Genomic DNA, 20,331 nt, shown 5'->3' with positions numbered 1-20,331 from the left:
TTACTTACATTTTGTGAAATGACTGATTATTTCCAGTTAAGGAGAGAGAGCTTCAACAGAGGCAAAATTTAAATGAGGCCTTGAAGATGAGTTGAATTTCAGGAGCTAAATGTTACAGAACTTGAGACAGCAAAGAGAAAATAGAGCATTTTGGTAGTAGTAGCAAGAAGTCTGTTATTATAGAATATGTTAAAAGCAAGAGAGTTCCAGAAAAACATCTATTTCTGCTTTATTCACTATGTCAAAGCCTTTGACTGTGTGGATCACAATAAACTGGCAAATTCTGAAAGAGATGGGCATACCAGACCATCTGACCTGCCTCTTGAGAAACCTGTATGCAGGTCAGGAAGCAACAGTTCGAACTGGACATGGGACAACAGACTGGTTCCAAATTGGGAAAGGAGTACGTCAAGGCTGTATATTGTCACCCTGCTTATTTAACTTATATGCAGAGTAAATCATGAGAAACGCTGGGCTGGAGGAAGCACAAGCTGGAATCAAGATTGCCGGGAGAAATATCAATAACCTCAGATATGCAGATGACACCACCCTTATGGCAGAAAGTGAAAAAGAACTAAAGAGCCTCTTGATGAAAGTGAAAGAGGAGAGTGAAAAAGTTGACTTAAAGCTCAACATTCAGAAAACTAAGATCATGGCATCGGGTCCTGTGACTTCATGGCAAATGGATGAGGAAACAGTGGAAACAGTGGCTGACTTTATTTTTTTGGACTCCAAAATCAGTGCAGATGGTGATTGCAGCCATGAAATTAAAAGATGCTTACTCCTTGGAAGGAAAGTTATAACCAACGTAGACAGCATATTAAAAGGCAGAGACATTACCTTGTCAACAAAGGTCCGTCTGGTCAAGGCTATGGTTTTTCCAGTAGTCATGTATGGATGCGAGAGGTGGACTATAAAGAAAGCTGAGTGCTGAAGAATTGATGCTTTTGAACTGTGGTGTTGGAGAAGACTCTTGAGAGTCCCTTGGAATGCAAGGAGATCCAAGCAGTCCATCTTAAAAGAGATCAGTTCTGAGTGTTCATTGGAAGGACTGATGTTGAAGCTGAAACTCCAATATTTGGGCCACCTGATGTGAAGAGCTGACTCATTTGAAAAGACCCTGATGCTGGGAAAGATTGAGGGCAGAAGGAGAAGGGGACAACAGAAGATGAGATGGCTGGATGGCATCACTGACTCGATGGACATGAGTCTGGGTAAACTCTGGGAGTTGGTGATGGACAGGGAGGACTGGCCTGCTGCAGTTCATGGGGTCGCAAAGAGCCAGACACGACTGAGTGACTGAACTGTACTGAACTGATGTTATATGTGGTAAAGTTAAAAAAAAAAAAAAATTGTGGAGGCCCTTAAGAATCATGCTAAGATGTGTAATTTTTATTTAGGAATTGCCAGAGTGTCTCCTGAAGGTTTTACAGCTGCGGTTTAGGATAATATCTCTAGTAGCAGTAGACACTATTAGAGGAAAGAACTTCTTGGTATGGTTTGGGTGGATATGAATGAGGTAATGAGAAAAGTGGTATTGTGACAATGGAGAGAGGACCTGAGGACTGAGACTGGAGAGAACTGATCAGATAGAATCAGCAAGTTTTCATTCATTGCTGTTGAGAGGAAAGAGAAATTAGCAAGTCGAAAGGAGGGTATATCTGGGAAGCAGAAAAATAACCCGAAGTTCTTAATTTGAGGATAGATGTAGGAGTCTCTAGGAACTGAATTTGGAAATGAAGATCTGGGACGTAGCAGAATTACTAAGTTAAGGACCATTAATGGGGAAGTAATCTACATAGTGGTTGGAAGTTAAAGCTGAGGATCACCTTGCTACACAGGAGTGAAAAAGAGATAGCAGAGAATAGAATTTAAGAATACTGGCTCATCAAATGGATTCAGAGACAGTTAACAAGACATAGCTATTTGGAAAGATCAGGAAGGGATCTGTTGACTATAGAATTAGGAGAACCAAAGGAGAGCATTTTTTTTTAATTGAAGAATAGCTAATTTACAATGTGTTAGTTTCAGTTATATAGCAAAGTGATTCTGTTGTACATATCTGCATGTATCTATTCTAGTTCAGATTATTTTCCCTCATAGATTATCACAAGATATTGAGTAGAGTTCCCAGTCTTTGTTGGTTATCTATTTTATCTACAGTAGTCCCTCACTAATTTATCCTTCTCCTGCTCCTTTCCCCTTTGGTAACTGTAGGTTTTTTCCTATGCCTGTGAGTCTATTTCTGTTTTCTAAATAGGGTCATTTGTATGTTTTTTTTTTTTTTAATTAGCTTCCATGTATGGAGTGGTATCATATGATATTTGTCTTCCTCTAACTTTCTTCAATCGGTATGATAATCTCTAGGTCCATCCATTTTGCTGCAAATGGCATTATTTTGATCTTTTTTATGCTTGAGTAATATTTTGATGTGTGTTTGTGTGTGTGTATGTATTCTTTATTCATTTATCCATGGATATTCAAGTTGTTCACATGTCTTGGCTGTTGAAAATAGTGCTGCAGTAGACATTGCGGTGTATGTATTTTTTTGAATTATACTTTTCTCTGGATGAATGTCTTAGAGTAGGGTCACTGTCTTATATGGTAGTTCTATTTTCAGTTTTTTAAGAACCTCCACAGTTCCTGTTCTCCACTGGCTGCAGTTTACATGCTCACCAACCAGTATAGGAGCGTTTATTTATTTGTAGACTATTTGATGATGGCCATTCTGATTGGTGTGAGATTATACCTCATTCTCGTTTAGATTTGCATGTCTCTAATAATTAGCACTGTTGAGCATTTTTTTCATGTGCCTCTTAGCCATCTGTATGTCTTCTTTGGGGAAATGTCTATTTAGATCTTCTGCCCTTTTTTAATTGGGTTGTTTGTTTCTTTGATATCAAGCTGCATGAACTGTTTAAATTGGAAGTTAATGCTTCATCAGTCACAAAGGAAAAAGTTTTTTAAAAAGGCTTGGTCCACTGTGGCTAATCTGGAAAAGGTGTCTGGATGTGTAAGAACTGTATAAGGTGAGGTTAGCAAATGAGAAAATAGGATCTACGGTGGTGCTTGAGTGAGAAGAGGAGAAACAGGTTTTTTTTTAATTGAAATAATAGCTGATTTATAATGTATTAATTTCTGCTGTACAGCCAAGTGCCTCAGTTACATATATATATATGTAAACAGAGAGAGAGAATTGTTGATTAGTTGCTAAGTCATGTCTAACCCTTTGTGATTCCATGAACTATAGCCTGCCAAGCTCCCCTGTCCATGGGATTTCTGGAGTGGGTTGCCATCTCCTTTTCCAGGGCGTCTTCCCAACCTGGGATTGAAACTGCATCTCTTGCAATGGCAGTTGTGAGTGTGTGTGTATATACATAGATATATATGTATATATACATATGTACATTCTGTTTCATTATGGTTTAGCCCAGGAGATTGAATATAGTTCCCTGCTATATACAGTAAGACCTTACTGTCTATCCATTCTAAATGTGATAGTTTGCATCTGCTAACCCCAAACTCCCAGTCCAGCCCTTCTCTCCTCCCCTTGGTAAACACAGATCTGTTCTCTGTGTCTGTGAATCCATTTCTGCTTCATAGATAGATTCGTTTGTGTCATATTTTGGGTTGCCCATATAAGTGTTATCATATGGTGTTTGACTTTGTCTGACTTATTTTGCTTAGTATAATAATCTCTAAGTCCATCTATGTTGCTGAAAATGGCACTGTTTCATTCCTTTTTCTGGAGGAGGGCATGGCAACCCACTCCATTATTCTTGCCTGGCAGATCCCATGGATGGAGGAGCCTGGTGGGCTATGGTTCATGGGGTTGTAGAGAGTCAGACATGACTGAAGTGACTTCGCACGTTCCTTTTTATGGCAGAGTAATATTCCATTATATCTGTACCATTTCTTCTGTGCCCATTCCTCTGTTGATGGACATTTAGGTTGTTTGTTTCCATGTTTTGGCTATTGTGAACAGTGCTGCTATGAACGCTGAGGTGCATGTGTCTTTTTAAAATATTTTTTTCTGAATATGAAGGAGTGGGATTGCTGGATCACATAGTAATTCTATTTTTAGTTTTCCCTGGAACCACCTTACTGTCTTCCATAGTGACTATTCCAATCCACATTCCCACCAACAGTGTAAGAGGGTTCCCTTTTTCCACACCCTTTTCAGCATTTATTATTTGTAGACTTTTTTGATGATGGCCATTCTGATCAGTGTGAGGTGATAGCTCATTGTAGTTTTGATTTGCATTTCTCTAATAATTAGTGATGTTGAGCATCCTTTCATGTGCCTGTTGGTCATCTGTATGTCTTCTTTGGAGAAATGTCTATTTAGGTCTTCTGCCCATTTGTTGATTGGGTTGTTTCTTTTTGAGCTGTATGAGCTGTTAGATTATTCTTAAGATGTGGGGCAGCTCATGACTGTGGACTGGTCTCTATTGGAAAAGACAGTATTTTAAAGATGGGAAAAGTCAAGAGAATCTTCTGAGATAATCTAAAATAGGACAGAACAAAACTAGATATTAGAGAAATAGAATTTATGTATATTCAGTCCCTTCCTTCACCAAGTAATTTTTTTGCATGTATCTTTCCAACTGTACTGAGGACTCATTGCCAAATATAGTGGTACATATTTAAAATGTACACTGTGATGATTTTATATATTTATTTATATACATACACTGTGAATGATTACCAAGATTAAGATAAGTAACTCCTTTGTATCTGTGGTGAGAAAGTAAGATCTACTCTCAGTAACTTTTTGGTATATGATACTGTGTTACTGACTATAGTCACCTTGCTGCACATTAGATTCGCAGAACTCATATTGTAATATGGATTTCTCTGTCTGGCTTATTGTACTTAGCATCATACCCTGCAGATTCATCCATGTCATTGAAGATCTTGGCAGGATTTTTCTCCTTTTGAAGGCCAAATAATATCCCATTGTGTGCATTTGTATATGTGTGTACATGTAATCACATTTCATTTGTCCATTCAACCAAAGGAAACTTTTAGGTTGCCTCCATGTGTTAGATATTGTGAGTATATTGCGGAGAACACAAGTTTGCAGATATCTCTTTGAGACAGTGATTTCATTTCCTTTAGATATAAACCTAGGAGTGGGATTGCTGGGTTATATGGTAGTTTTATTTTTAATGTGTGGAGGAACCAACAACTACTTTCTATAATAGCTGTGCCAATTTACATTCCCCTCAACAATATATAAGGTTTTCTTTTCTCTTTACCCAATTTTCTATTGGGACTAATCATATCAACCTCTGACTAGTACTGTAATAAAATTACATAAAAACTGCTAAGTCCTTTTAAGTCCTCAAAATTTTATGTTCTAGAAAGCCATATTATCACTTTCATATATCTTGCATCTATATAATTTGAACACTGAACTTTTGAAGTTTTAGACTTTAATGTGCAGTACTTAGGACTGCTTTCATAATATAATATTTAAATATTGATATTTTGCTGTATAAGTATTTATTGAGTGATTACATCTTAAGGGTTGGAACTATAGTATTTTTGTTTATTTTTCATTTTGTATGTAATACATTGGCACAGTGTAAATTGCTCAGTGAACATTTTGTGACTGGTTAATTTACTGGTACTTACACTTCTTAAGATCATTTACTATTCCAATATATAAATCCCAGTGAGAGTTATCTATGAAAATAGATACCATCAAAAATTATTTTATTGTGAAATACTTTATAAAGAAATTTAGATTGCAAAAACTCTTTTTTTCTTCCTTTCCCTCCACCTTTTAAATATTTTGAAACTACTATGAAATCCATAACATCTTGAATCTCTGCTTCTTCTAGTGCTAAAGATGCTGTCTAGAAAGTCCTTATTGAGTTAGTCATAACTAACATAGACTCTGTTTTTCCTCAGAAGATGTATGCAACCAGCCCTTACTCTGACCCTGTTGTGTCAATGGACTTGGACCCACAGCCCATCACGGATGAAGAAGAAGGCTTGATTTGGGTTGTGGGGCCTGTGCTGGCAGTGGTCTTTATCATCTGCATTGTCATAGCTATCCTTCTCTATAAAAGGTAGGTTTGCCCAGCGCCTCAGCGGCAGTCTTGGGGGCTGCCTTGTTTTCAAAGACTTTATCATCGTCTCATGGTCATTATGTGGTTGATCTTCATAAAACTATTTCCAGTAATCACTGGGAGGAGAAATGTATCCATTAGCGTTAGAACAAAATATGAAGACTGAGCTCATTCAGTGTGTGGTATAGACTCTGTTGCCCAGCAGACATGGATCCAATCTCCATCTTCTGAGGTACTTGCACAGTATGAGTTCTTTGCATGACAGTTGAGATGTTGTTATTCACAAGCAGATAATCCGAAGCAAATTAGATCATTAATTGCTCCATTTCAGCATGGATTTTTGAAACACTATTACAAGTCTAACTTGCCCGAGTACTGCGATTTTTTTCTGTAGCTATTTCTCAAAATTTAGCAAAAGTAGCTAAAAAATTGAAGATTAAAGAAATAAAAGAGAGGAGGAAGATGAATTTTTTCCTCTTCTAACCCTTATTCCACATCTTCAGTACTGAATTCTCATCTGTGTCCAAGAGGAAATCCAAGGTACTATTTTCCTTCTTAGTGTCTTTGACCACAGGTGGGATGCAAATAATCCACAGTAACCCATATTTTCTAATGTACTGTTTTGTCAATCCTATATCTGTCTCCATTACATGTAAGATTTTGTCCCCTAGGTCACTGCTTAGTTGGATAGAAAACACAGTAATTATTTTTCCACTTCTTCCTGAACTAAAAAAATACAATATTCAAAGTGACTGAATTACCTTCCTTTACATCAATTTTTTTTTGAATCCAAATTTTATTTTCATGCAACTCAATCTATGTTCCTGTTTTCCTTTGTAGTGTCTCATCTTTTAGAATGCTACTGTGAAGGTACTCCCTTCTACTGCAAGATAATTTTTCTCTTTGAGACCCAAGTTCGATTCCTGGATCAGGAAGATCCGCTGGAGAAGGAAACGGCAACCCACTCCAGTATTCTTGCCTGGAGAATGCCTATGGACACAGGAGTCTGGTGGGCTATAGTCCATGGGGTTGCAAGAGTTGCACACGACTAAACCACCATCCATCACCATCACCTTGACCTTCAAAATTAGATGAGAATGTCTTCATTTTGATTCTTGCTTACATGTTTAATCTGACAATCTTATCTTCATTATTTCTTTTTCCTACTCCTGTAGCTCCTTTCATTGGTTTACATTAATTATTCCTACCTGCATTCCTTTGTTCTCTGAAGAGATTTTTTTTTTTCCTTTTCCCAAAGCTCTTCTCTGGATTCAAAACAGTACTTTTCAAGACACTACTCCTTTGAATAACTCTCTTCTGAGACTGTTTTCCAATTTCATTCCAGGGCTGAGGAAAAAAAAAGTCAAGTTGAGGAAGTTTATAATCCTAGTGCATTAAATTACCTATCCTCTTTCAGAATTAGAAAGAATGAAGAAAAAAATCATTATTTTTCCTAATTGTTGCCATTGCTTAATTGTCCACTCCCTACAATGGCTGAAGAAGCGAATGAATGAAGGCCAGAATATCTTAGTTGATGGTTTCAGTCTCCCCCTTCCAGTCTGCATCTTATCAGTGTGTATGGTAAGGAGCCTGTTGTATCTGATCACTTATCTCTTGTGTAAGAGCTAAGGCCTGGAAGCTCAAGGTTCCTACGTGCCCCAGAACAGCAAAAGATCCTGTGTGAGTTAAGGCAGGCAAGAGCTAGTACCCTTTGCTTCTTATGTACTGCACTTATTACCGGAAGAGAATAGAATAAGAAAAAAGTAAAAAATACATGTTTTACAGAAAACAACTATAATTCTAAGTGTTGACATCCTGCTGTGGGGGTCAGAGGAGAAAATTGCTTGTTGGCAACTGTGTTTCTAGATCACATGACATTTGTTATTACTCAGAATGAACAAGATGCTTACCTTATTTTTAAGTTGCATTTCATTAGGATCTATCTGGCTGTCATTAAGTCATGCCACTTAATAGATATGTGCATGGCCTTGTAAACTGGTTACATAAATAGGGAGAAACAAGATTCTAACCTTGGTAATTAAGTTTTCTTTATCCACATGTGCTTGAAAAATATCAACTCAGTTATTTTAATTTTTCCTAATCCTGCAAAAAAGGCATCATATTTAAAGATATTATGACTATTTAAGTTGCATTTTAGTGTATGCATATGTGAGCATTGTCTAAAGCAATTGTTGGGAAATGCACACATCCTCAAATGCTAAGTATATTTAGCTAACCATCTGAAAGCCCATGAAGCATTTCTGAAATAGAAATGCTTGCTTCAGCAGTAAAGAACATTCCTGACTTGAAACTCAAGTAGACCCAACAATGTCCTTCCTGATTATCATGAAACAGTTCAAGAGGAAATCTTCTGTAGGCAATGAATAGTGTCTCTAATAGCTTGGAATCTGAGCAAAGAAAATTATATAACAAACACTATACCTCTCTTTTTAGGTGCTTTTCAGTTTATATACAGGTCATTGGTAATCACTCAGAATTGATTACCGTCATTACTATTATTAAAGTATTTCACTTTCTGTATGCAAATAATACTGTAATTAGGGAATGAGTATGTAATACTGCTGACTCACAGTATCTTGATAATCCTGTTGGTAATATACCCCTGTTTACAAGACTACCTTTGTTAGGAATAGATCTATAGCTGTGGATGGTTTGTCCATATAAAAAAATCTCACTGAGTCAGTTGAGGAGATTTACTTCTATTAATTATAGTAATATGGAATAGCAGTTATTTTCATTTTGCATTCTGTTCATTTGACTTTGTTTTAAATGTGCTAAAACCCATAATACATTGATAATAACAAAACATATCACTGAGGCTTTGTAAGGGTCTTAAAGGGTCATCAGAATAGTATTAATGAAATGTTTTGTAGATCTTTGTTAATTTTCCTGCACTAAGATTTTTTTTTAAAAAATTCTGGACTGTATCTGTGATACATGTGCAATGATTTAACAGTTTTAACTTCAGAGAGACGATGTAGCAAGATTTAGGAAAAAAAAGTAAATTAGGAAGCAGGAAACATGAGTTCAAGTCCCAGCTTTGTAACTAGGTGGCTATAGGGGATAGAAAGTCATGCTAACACTCCAGGCCCTGGTTTCTTCACTTCTAAAATAAGTACATAGATTAGATAACTGACCTTTTTTAAATATGAGAACCTAAAAAAAAGATCAAGTAATAGAATTAACATTGTATTATTTTTACCTTCAGTGCACATGTACGTTTTCTAAATGACTCCATGTTGCCCTTCATCTATCTTCCCCTACAAAGAAAAAAGAATCCATAAAGTAATTGAATGTTCTTTGATGTTCATCTACCCTGCACATCTGCTACATCTGTAAGACTTTTCAATCATTAGTTCTAAAACTGTTCAGGAATTATTTCTATAGAAAATATTCTTAAAATGTAAATCTAAGAAAAACATTTCAAGATGAATAAGTATTTATTATATACTATGAAAGGGAAAAAAATGGATTAGGATGTTAGAAAGCACGAAGACATGGTCTAGACCAAATTATCATTCTTGAATAGTAATAGTCTAATGTGAGTGGAGAGTAAATAATTTCCATCCCCTCTGGATGTTCATGTGTGACGACCATGAGGAAGATGTGACTAAGGTATAGACCTTTCCTAACAGTGGTTCCCTGTGGACTCTACCTCTTTAATCATCTTTTCGAATCAGCCCTACATGTATTCCCATGGTATCAGAGTCCAGAATATTTTGAGATGCTATGAAGAAATAGGCATCCACACTGGGCTAGGCCTTCTCGCCTTTGAGGAGGTCCTTTGGAAAGCCTTTCTACTCATTCCACAGGCACTTGTCTTGACCCAGCAAACTCTCACTCACCCTTTAGAAGTAAGCTAAGATCCACTTGCTAAATGAAAGTCTTTCTGAGTGTCCATCTCATGTCCTCTTTTAGCAGTTAAGGCTGCCTTAAGGCCCCCCCTTCTCTATGCTTCTAAAGCACTTTCTGCTTATCTTAATCATAGAACCTACCGCATTACTGCCATTGCCCATTTCCTTGGCTTTCTGCCCCCACTAAACTGTAGGTCAAGGACTCTGTCTTATTCCTCATGGTATTTCCTTATGCCAAGGCGAGTGCATGGTGCAGAGGGCTACTGAATAATCAAATTTACAAGAATCAAATAGTGGTAGATAAACTCAGTCCCCTCCTCTTATTTATTCCATCTCTTATTATCACCTTCATCTTGACTGGCAAGAGCTGTAATGAAATCCTTAGCCTGCAATTTAAATTCCAAAAGATTTTAAACTTATAGATATTTGCACAAAATATGTACCCATGTGCAGTAAGGCTGACATTTCTGTGGTAGAGGAATGAAGTGGAGAGTATGCACTGGTTCATCCTAGTATTCAACAGCCTTTTCATATACAAACCTGGCAATTCACTAAGTATTTCACTCTGCCAGAGAAATAGGTTTTCCTACAATGGATTCACTGATGACTTCACTGATTGATTAAAAATAAGCCAAGTTAGGAACACTTGTAGGATTTTTAAAAACTTGGCATAACTAGCTAAATCACTTTAAGAATCAAAAGAACCTGTGTGTCTGATATCATTTTCATTATTCACTTTGTATGTGTGTGTGTGTGTGTACAGTTTAAATGTGGACTTTGTACTTTTCAAAAGCTATGGGCTGGATTACCTTAAGGGAAGATATTGTAGCAATATGGGTGTATAGTTTGTTGGCTGTGAGGTAGACCTGGTATCTTTGTTTCTTGCAATTAAGAACTCACAAAATATTTTGCAGTTTGCCTCAATATGAAGACTATTTAGATGAATTCTTTTTAGGTGAAGGTTACACTTTCTGCATAAAGAACATGGTTAAACAGTCCACATTATTATCACAGGTGAAAGTGCCAATGAGAGTGAGCTGGAAGCCTTCACATACAGTAGTGCCTCTGTGACTAGGAAAATATGGGTCATGTCAGTGACTGGTAATAAATGGCTTTTCTGGGTTAGCACAGCTATATAGATGGGTTATGCTCTGTAGATATAATGATGAGTATTATATTTTCCAAAACTGAAAATGTACTTAAGCTTTTACTGGAAAAAAAAAAAGATTCATAATCACCTTACTTGCTAAAATGTGTTTGAAGAACTCATCTCTGCCACTTAATTACCTTGTGGTATATTATACAATTGTGCAAATTTTTCTGCAGGTCAGTGTAATTTGCAGGTGTTTTAAAGGAATGATGTACCTCTTAACAGAAGACTGTTTTTAATGAACTGAATTTCTTATATGGGATAATGTTATATTCCCATTAAGTACATTAGTTGTTGTCTCATGGCATGTTTTTTAAAAATCAAATAATATCTCTACCATCAAACTGTTCCTAGGATATAGTTAGTTGTGGCAGTGTTTTGTAGGTTGATGAATAAAAGTGAATCTGACATTAATACATCCACAAATGCTTTGCTTAGCCATGTACTCTCATGTCCTCCATTTGCTTCATGATTAGAGGCCTTGGAATATTTTGATATGCTATCATTTTCTAATATGTGTCAGTGTATGTCCCTAATGATGAGCTGTTAAATCTTGGTTGTCATGGTTACTCTTGTTACCATTGGCCAACTAACATCTAGCCTCTCTTTTTCTTTTTTGCTGCATTAAAATGGAGCAGTAAGCCTGACAGGTGAGGAATAGAGATCAAACCCCTTTAATGCTCAGTACAAAAAAAAAACAAAGAAGACAGGTACACTTTGGAGGTATTGAGGGGGTAAGGGTGGAGGCTGGAGATAAAAGATGAAACTGGCAAAGGGAACATGGACAAAGCCTAGGTATAAAAAGTAATTTTGATATTAAAATGATTCAGGAAGTAGTAGTTTATATGTGACGATAAAATAGATTATTTAAAGGTAAATTTAAAAGGTAGTAAAACCTGTCTCTGAGTTTTGTTTGTAGTTAAGGTTAAATGAGCATTTGTACGTGTTAACGTGAGTCATTTTTGTTTTGTTTGTTTTTACTGAAAGTATGATCTCAAGACCCTTTGTACAGGAATACTAACATTTTTATACCCTGCTAATATCGATGGCAATACTTTAGTAAGAATTTGTATTTAATTCCAAATTATTTTCCCTGTCCTCTAGCCTTGAAGAATAATAGCAATAATAATCATTCCTATATTGCTTGCTTATTTACTGATCAGTCCAAGCTAACCTTTCAGCTTTCTGAGACACACACACATTTATGAATTCCTGGTTAAAATTAAGCAAAGGATCTCGACGCCCATCTAACCTGCCTCCCTTCCAGTGTTGTATTCAGTGGTTCTCTATGGAGACAAGTAGCAAGAACACCAGCATCACCTAGGAACCTGATAGAAACACAAATTCTTGATCCCACTGACCTCAGATCTACGAATCAGAAACTCTAGGGATTTGGTCCAGCAGCCTGTAGTTTAACAAGCCCTCTTGGGTGACTCTGATGCATACCAGAGAATTACCGCTACATTATTTTCCTTAAAACCATGTAACACTGGTCAACAAGCTGCATTACACTTTCACTGACAGCAACAGTACCTCAGAGAACCTGTGCTTGTCATTAATCCAGCAGAAAAACACACGCAAAATAGTTCTTTTAAGGCAAAACTCAAAACACTTTGAATCCACTTAATATGCTCAGAAATCTACCTCTCACTGTAAAACTGGCCACATTTCACAGTTTCATCACTACCTTCTTGTTCTATCAAGAGAGCTGGACCAAAACTTAACATCATCTAACCATCTTCCCCTGTTGTATAAGTGAAGAAATTAAGTAAGTTAGGTTTGTAGTTGACTTACCCAAGGAGATACCAGTAGTGGCAAAGTTGGGCTTCTGTTCTTGATGTCGTCAGAATCGTTGTGAACTGATTTCTTTGAAATCTCTATTAATAGTAAATAATTACATTTCTTCCAAAAGCCTGTATGCATATGTCTGAACAAAAGTTCCAAATAAATACAATAGATATGATCTTCCACCCCATGTCCCTTTTTGTTCCCCACTTTACATTTAGATCAAAGCCAGGTGAGACTAGATGAAAATAAAACCCCGCTGAGACCAAAGAGCAGCGTTTTTGTTGTACATTATTCACAGCCCAAATAAACACATATTTTTATACAATTAGCATTTTCTGCCATATCTGAAATGTCATGTGCTTTTCTATTTTCTTTTCACGCAGATAACGCCTGCCCATGGTAGACACTTCTCACTGTGAGAAATAAACTTACCCTAGGAATTTATAATTCTGATAGAAAAAATAGCAAGGCAATATTCAGAATCTGTTTCTAGTCACTATTTGTTATTTTTTTCTAGTTGAAAATAATGAGATCTCCAAAAACTTACCAGAAAAAGAAATGTCACTCCTGATGTTCATACTGGGCTTGATTTAGACCATTATATGCCATTTAATACTTTGTAACAGTAAATTTCATTTTTTAAAATGATTGTTGTTTCTGATGATGATCAAACTCTTCATCCTGCAAATCTTGCTTAGAAATTCTTTGTTAGAAAACTCACATTTTAACACATTTCTGTTTAGAAACAATGCGGTAAAGTGTGGGCAGTCAGAATTACTCGTGTTGTGATCATCAAAACTAAATGAAGCAGAATGAAATTTAAACAGCTGATTTTCCTAGCTGGCTCGGAGTTTTGGAAACTGGTTTCTCAGAGATTATCTTATTTAGACAGACTGAGGGAGAAGTTAGTTATTAAATGTCAGAACACCCCTTCCACTTATTACAAGAGTGACTTGTCATTTTAGTCTCATGCTCTGGGTTTTCCAAGACTCACTGGGCAACAAGATAGGATTTTCGCTTTCCTGGTACCAAAGAAACTGACCAAATGTCTTTACAGAGTGTTCTTTCTTCTCCCCCTGCCTCACTGCCACTCAATCTGGCCTCAGTGCAACAGAAGATAAGGAGGATGCCCCCCAATACCTAACAGCCAGTGTCTCCTTGCCCAGATATTTCTTCATGAGGCTTCTATAATCCTGCAAGAAGGACTGTAGAGCCATCTGGAAAGAGATACAAATCCAGGTTTTAGGCATCGGATCTGGCACATAAGTTTAAAAAAAAAAAAAGTGCCAGACTGTGAAAAGACCAAAACCTGAGAAGGGCCACTGGGATTACTTGGAAAAGACCAACCATATCTTTGTTACACTTGAGATTGATTGACTGTCCAAACTTGGTGGTGTTTTGTTAACCAATTTATCTTCAATAGTAAAGCATGTGTCTGTATCATGAGGCTAATAATACTCACAGCATAAACACACTGACATTTTCTACTCTGCAAGTGGTTGTCCTGTCCTTTCACATTGTCTTGTTAGCCCCTTTTTCTCTTCCTTTTCATCTATCTCTCACCAGCCTTTCATCTCTTCTTTTTCTTTCCTTCTCATTTTTCACTCCATATAACTGGAGCTGCCAGTTCCTCTGGCATGCCTCCAATTCACTGCTTTCCTCTGACTGGTAGTATGTTTGGCAGTACACTGTGTCCTAAGGCTATATTTGAGAATTTTAGGTAGAAGCAGTAAATCCTGAGACAGGTTAATCCAAGGTTCTGAGAGAACAACATGTCTAACAGGACTCACCCCCCAAAATTCATCGTACTGAGGACGTTTTGCCAAAGGCATTGCACTTGAGCAAATCAAGTATACTTTCCCTTTGCATCAATCTTCCCTTCATCCTCTGGTTGCTTTCATTCTATACAGATGAGCAGAGATGGGAAGAAAGGCTATTTAACAGGAGCCCTCTAGCTAACCATGGGACGACCTGGGTGGCACTGGATGAGACCCCACTGCCACAGCAGCACTAATGAGCTGAACCACAGTCATATCAAAAGGGACAGAGAGTTCCTACCCGCTCTGCACCCTCCTCCCAGATAAGAATGTCTTTGCTCTGAGCAGGGTGAGATGCTCTGATTATGACTCCAGCCTGGAGATTGCTGGAATCTGTATTGGGGAGAAACCACTGTTTGAAAAGTTCTCCCTTAGTTAAGTGAGTTTTTCATCTAATTCAACCTTAAGGAAAATATTTAGGTGCCACTCTGTGATTATTTGTCTGGAAAAAACATGGATAAAGCAATCTTATGAAAAAACCTGACATTTGTTGCAGAGACATTTTTAAAAATCACATCATGACACCTTAAGCAAAGATACTTACCTTGACACCATAAACAGGCAACATGACTTTTTCCTTAGAATTTAAAAGAGAAAAAGGATGTTGGTTTGGTGTGGTCCTGATTCTCCTTCCAGGTATCAGGCTAACTTGAACTCTTAGAAATACACTTACTGTATTTATCTGGTTATGGGAAAATCCAATGCAGGTCCACTTTGCAGTCACCAGTCATGAATCCTGCAGAAGAAAGGAGGGGGGCAGATTTAGCTGTTTAGCTTGAGGCCAAGTAGTTTCTGAGTTTATTTCCATGGTAACTACAATCATAGTATTGGTTATTAGGGTTAGTCTATGCTTTTCCTCCCAAAGAGAACTAGTGGACAAGGAAGAAAAGCTGAACAAGTTCCCAAACCTATCTCACCAGCACCTCCTTATGCCTAAAGGCAGAGTGTCTGAATTATTTAATTCTAGAGCTAAAGGAGGACTTAGAGATCATCCACTTAAAATTTTCAGACCTGAGGAAACACTGTAGGCCAGGAGAGAAAAAAGCTAGCTTAACAAAGTCACAAAGGTCAAAAAGTTTTAAAACTACAAATGGGGATGGGGTGGGTGGGGGCGGATGGGGGGAAGGGTAGGGTGGCAACACATGCATAATTGTTTGCCTTTTTAAATCGGTTTCAGTTTTTTTGGTTGTTTTATTCTTAAATTTTTATTCTTTCCCTGTAGGAAGAGGGCAGAATCTGACTCTAGAAAGAGCAGCATACCAAACAGTAAGGAGGTCCCTTCACACCATCCAACAGACCCAGTAGAACTGAGGCGCCTTAATTTCCAAACACCAGGTAAGAAGCATGACTCATCTTGTCCAGAACACAGTGTTTACTGAAAGTTTTATAGCCCCAATGACATCGCCATGAGAGGTGACTGTATCACTTTATTTCAACCAGTCGTTTATATTCTTTCTTTACTATTACTGAAACTCAGCAAAACATATATCTTGAAATTATATTCTTTGTGAAAATCTGAGGTGGGGTGGAAAAAGGAAAAAAATAATTTTCCTTCAAATTTTGGAAAGCCTAAAGTCTTAAAAATATTTGCCATTTTTATGAGCTTATTAGCACACTTGATTGTTTTCAGTGACAGCTATCTGGAAAGAGTCCAGTTTCTTACCTTATAAAGTGAATGAGTGGATGGATGGAATGTTACCTCATTCATCTCATTGGGAAAGAATACATTTTTAAAATCTATTTCCCTATTAATTTGTGTATGTTATTCTGAAAGAAAGGGGAGGGGAAGAGAACAACAAGGGAAACAATTTGTATGTTACCTTTACTGAATTTCACCAACCAGTTGAGGTTTATTGCTGAGCAGATGCTCAGAGTGATTGAGGATAGGAAATATATGTTTGTTTCTTAAAGAACATTAAGTGCTTCAACAGAGGAAAAATATTATTCCTGCTGAGGGGTGTTTTGTTCAGCATTGTTAATGCAAGGCTAACTCCATTTTGCCTTTTTTCACCTAAATCTTATTTATGCCAAAATGATGAATGGTAGAGACAGCTAAACTATACAGCTGAGTGGCATTGTCTCAGTACCTGATGAAAATGAACAAAATTAAAGAGCTGATCTAAGAAGTCCATTTGATGACAATTTGTTGGTAATATTGTGTCCCAAATCGTTTGAAAGTTTTCTGTGTCAAATGGATATTCTACCCATTATGGTATACCACAGACTTACTAAACTACACATTTTCAGTGAATTGCTTGGACTTGAAAATGCACGGTTTACTGTATTTAGCATATGTGTTATTTTACATGTAGATATGCCATAGTAACTAGTAACTATCCAGTTAAAAGAAATGCCTGGAATTTTAAATGTGACTCTACCAATCACCATAGACGTGGGCTTTTTAAAAAATATTCTATCTCAAATGAGGTTTATTCTTTAAAAAGCAAAGATATACCTTCATCAGTGTGACAATCAAAAGAAATTTTCCATATAACTAAATTTCTCCTGATGGGCATTTATTTAAGAGGCTTAGTATAAAGGCAAGGTTAGCAGCAAAATAGAGCCAGTGGGAGTGCTGTGCCTCATCACCCCCAGCAACACGTGAATGGCTACCATGCAGAAAGCGTTACTAGCAGAGTGCTGGCGGCTACAAGGGAAATACCAATGCCTTCAACCAAGATACCTCCATATTCAAGAATGCTAATAAGAATCTAATTTCCCCAATGTATGTGGGAATATTAGATCCCTTTATAGAGAGAACCTGCTAAGTTCCATATAAGTCACTGGAAAGAATGAAGGGTACAATTGAAGTGACATTGCTTTTATCAGCAACAGCTTTAACAAAGTAAAATGGGGACTTAGGCTTATGGCTAGTGTTAGTTACTCAGTCGTGTCCAACTCTTTACAGCCCCGTGGACTGTAGCCTTCCAGGCTCCTCTGTCCATGGGATTCTCCAGGCAAGAATACTGGAGGAGGTAGCCATTCCTTCTCCAAGGGATCTTCCTGACCCAGGGATTGAACCTGGGTCTCCTGCATTGCAGGCAGATTCTGTACCATTTGAGCCACCAGAAGATACCATTTAACTAAGATTAAACTTAACCTCAAATGGATAGTGGAATAAAGTGGGCAAACAGTAAAAAGGAGAGAGGTGGTTTAAGAGGAATAGAATAAAAGAGAAATTGTCCCAAGATCCTAGCACGTCTGTTCACCAGGGCAGCGTTATGCTGTAACCGCCTCAGTTAAGCAGTCTGGTTAAGTCTTGGTTTGTTGAAATAGTCTATGTGCCTCCCAGGCTCTAGAATGCGGCCTGCTGTCCTGAAAATCTGACCAGTTTACAAAGAAAATAGACTCACATGTTAATGTAAAATTCATAGAGAATGTTATAGTTTGCTTCAGCCAGCGTGGATTGTAGCGTGTGGCTATGAATTTAATTACTTGCCAATAGGATAAGAGCAGAAGTTGGGATTGCTAACCAAGTAACCTTTTTGTGCTAATCCTCCCTGGTTTGTAAATAATCAAGGGCTTTCCTGGATGATCAAATAAAATGATTCTTTTATGATAAAACACTTTTCTTAGGTATTGCACAGGAAGCAATTTTAATTTTTACTTATATTTTTGGATTTTAAACCATTCACCCTTCAGTTTCTGAAATGTGCTTTTATATACATCATACCTTTGTGTGTATAGTTATGTACAACTATTATATAATATGACAGTGTTACTTAATGGTATGCATAAGTAGAGACTTAACAGTCCATGATTTTCAATGAAATCAGAAACCTGTGATTTATATAACCAGCCCCTAGCACAGAATTTGATCTTGAAAGCAAATTGATTTCTACTTCTGATAAGTCTGTTGTGGATGATAAAATGTCAAACTAACATTATCATTTGAAATTCAGTAGGTCTTTCAGAAGGTAAAGGAAGCTTATTGCTTAGTTCACTGATTCTTAATTCTACTTCCCTTTAAAAAAAAAATCATCTTGTGAATGAAAAATCTATTTACATTTTGAGTTACTTATTTTTGTTGGAGCGTCTGGGTTTAAAGAGCCAGATCTTTTTCCCAAATTCTGCTTCATATTCAAAAGATACTGAAACGTACATACTAAATTTCATATAGATACAATATTTGGCATTAAGTACTTCAAAGAATTATTTCCCTAATTGTAGTACCACAAACACATATGTCTCTGGGTCTGGGAAAGAAAAAGGTCAGAGTTTTGTCTCTGGGCACTCAGCTGAAGCACAAAGTGAACACAGAGAAATCTGTTCTTTTCATGATACCGTCTCTGTGAAGTTGTGGGATGTGGAGAGGAACTTTGCTTTACCGCATACTTGCCAAATTTGGGGTGATAATCAGGTCCTTCTGTTTGTTAAACACTGTATTCAAGCATCTAGACAGGATTAGAAATGCTCCCACTCTCCAAATTAAGAGCAGGTACCTCTGCTTGTAGGTATTTTCCACGAATATATTTATCTATCTGTTAAGGATTTCAGATGGCAGTATGCAGCCAGGTTGTAACTGTGAGAACCTGAACTAGCTAATCTCTTAAGAGACTATGGTTTACAACGGTGACATCACTTAATGGTCTGCAGGGACAGTCAGAACTGGTGTGGAATATGTCAATTGAAGGGATCATTTAGCTAAGGTGAGACTTACAACCTCAAGTGGATAATGGAATAAAATGGACACAATGAGTGAGGGAAGAGATGTAGTAGAAGAATGTTCTAGAATTAGTAACTAGTCATCAGTTTTTATAAATCTTTAAGATCTGCGAAGGAAGGGAAGAAAATACTCACTTATAAAAGATGCTTTTAATGAAACCCCTATTTAAGCCTTACACATCTCTGGACAGTGGTAACTGGATATGTGTTAGGATGGCTGATAGATGAGTTACATGTTAAACAAAAGTGAACTACTTTTTTGGTGGGAAGAAAGCTTTTCTTATGCAAAAAATTTCCATGTTACTTTATAATCAGCCCATCAATATTTCTTAATTATAAAAGTAGCACATGTTTACTGAGGAAAATTTTTTTAAGTAGGAAGTGAGCTTAACAATAGTTATACTTAGGTTATGGCTGTATGGTTGTGAAGTGTATTATTTAAATTTTGTGTGATTTTTATAAGTTGTAAAAGGCAAAAAATATACTTTTAGAAAAGAAAAGTTACTCTTTATCTCGCTTTTTCTTCTTTTGACATATTTAAAATAAAATGTAAATGATTTCCTATACTCTAATTTTACTCTCCAGAAATATCTACCATAAAGAGTTTCATGCATATATTTCCAGAATTTTTTGTGTATACAGTTCTTTAAATGATAATATATATAGCAAGTATATAGATACAGATGCATTTACATGAAATTTCCGATTTTAATATTTTTAACTACATTTTCCAAGCTAATATATGAAGTTTTATCTCCTTTAACAGCTGATAGTATTGATGATATTCTGTTCAACAGATGTCACAAAATATATCATCTCAGTCCTTATTAATGGAGGTTAACTTATTTCCTGCATTTTGTTCTTACAAAACATACTGTACTGAGCAGTACTGAGCCCAGACCTTCTCACATTGCTGTTATTTCTGAATGATAGGCACCTGGAATTGTGATGGCTGA

At 36.8% G+C, this 20,331-nt stretch overlaps 1 protein-coding gene and 2 long non-coding RNA genes across 16 annotated transcripts in view; 1 reads left to right on the top strand and 2 right to left on the bottom strand.

Moving 5' to 3' along the window:
* The window catches only part of PTPRD (protein tyrosine phosphatase receptor type D), a 427,632-nt gene that overhangs the window by 279,879 nt on the left and 127,422 nt on the right, over window positions 1-20,331 (top strand). For 7 of the 13 annotated variants that reach the window (XM_043487049.1, XM_043487051.1, XM_043487040.1 and 4 more), the window contains 2 exons: window positions 5,920-6,080; window positions 15,933-16,045. In XM_043487049.1, the coding sequence (XP_043342984.1) occupies window positions 5,920-6,080; window positions 15,933-16,045 (274 nt within the window). The remainder of the gene's footprint in view (window positions 1-5,919; window positions 6,081-15,932; window positions 16,046-20,331) is intronic. The other 6 variants (XM_043487052.1, XM_043487053.1, XM_043487050.1 and 3 more) reach the window with 1 other exon arrangement.
* On the bottom strand, window positions 4,401-13,528 carry LOC122453173. Of its 2 annotated transcripts, none has more exons than XR_006272968.1 (5): window positions 13,441-13,528; window positions 12,900-12,982; window positions 9,304-9,361; window positions 7,289-7,427; window positions 4,401-4,507 (listed from the first exon to the last, which is right to left on the bottom strand). It is a non-coding gene; the product is annotated as an uncharacterized LOC122453173 (long non-coding RNA). The 2 variants fall into 2 exon arrangements; XR_006272969.1 differs by having other exon boundaries at window positions 12,900-13,032; window positions 13,441-13,523.
* LOC122453172 overlaps window positions 13,978-20,331 on the bottom strand; it is a 175,273-nt gene continuing 168,919 nt past the window's right edge. Inside the window, exons 4-6 of the long non-coding RNA XR_006272967.1 lie at window positions 15,384-15,446; window positions 15,255-15,287; window positions 13,978-14,110 (exon numbers count right to left, since the gene is read on the bottom strand). This is a non-coding gene — a long non-coding RNA (uncharacterized LOC122453172). The remainder of the gene's footprint in view (window positions 14,111-15,254; window positions 15,288-15,383; window positions 15,447-20,331) is intronic.

Source organism: Cervus canadensis, chromosome 14, assembly GCF_019320065.1.
Source record: "Cervus canadensis isolate Bull #8, Minnesota chromosome 14, ASM1932006v1, whole genome shotgun sequence".
In the NCBI taxonomy this organism is placed as follows: Eukaryota; Metazoa; Chordata; class Mammalia; order Artiodactyla; family Cervidae; genus Cervus; species Cervus canadensis.
The sequence above is the reverse complement of the archived record's forward strand: the minus strand, read 5'-3'. Positions and strand labels throughout refer to the sequence as shown.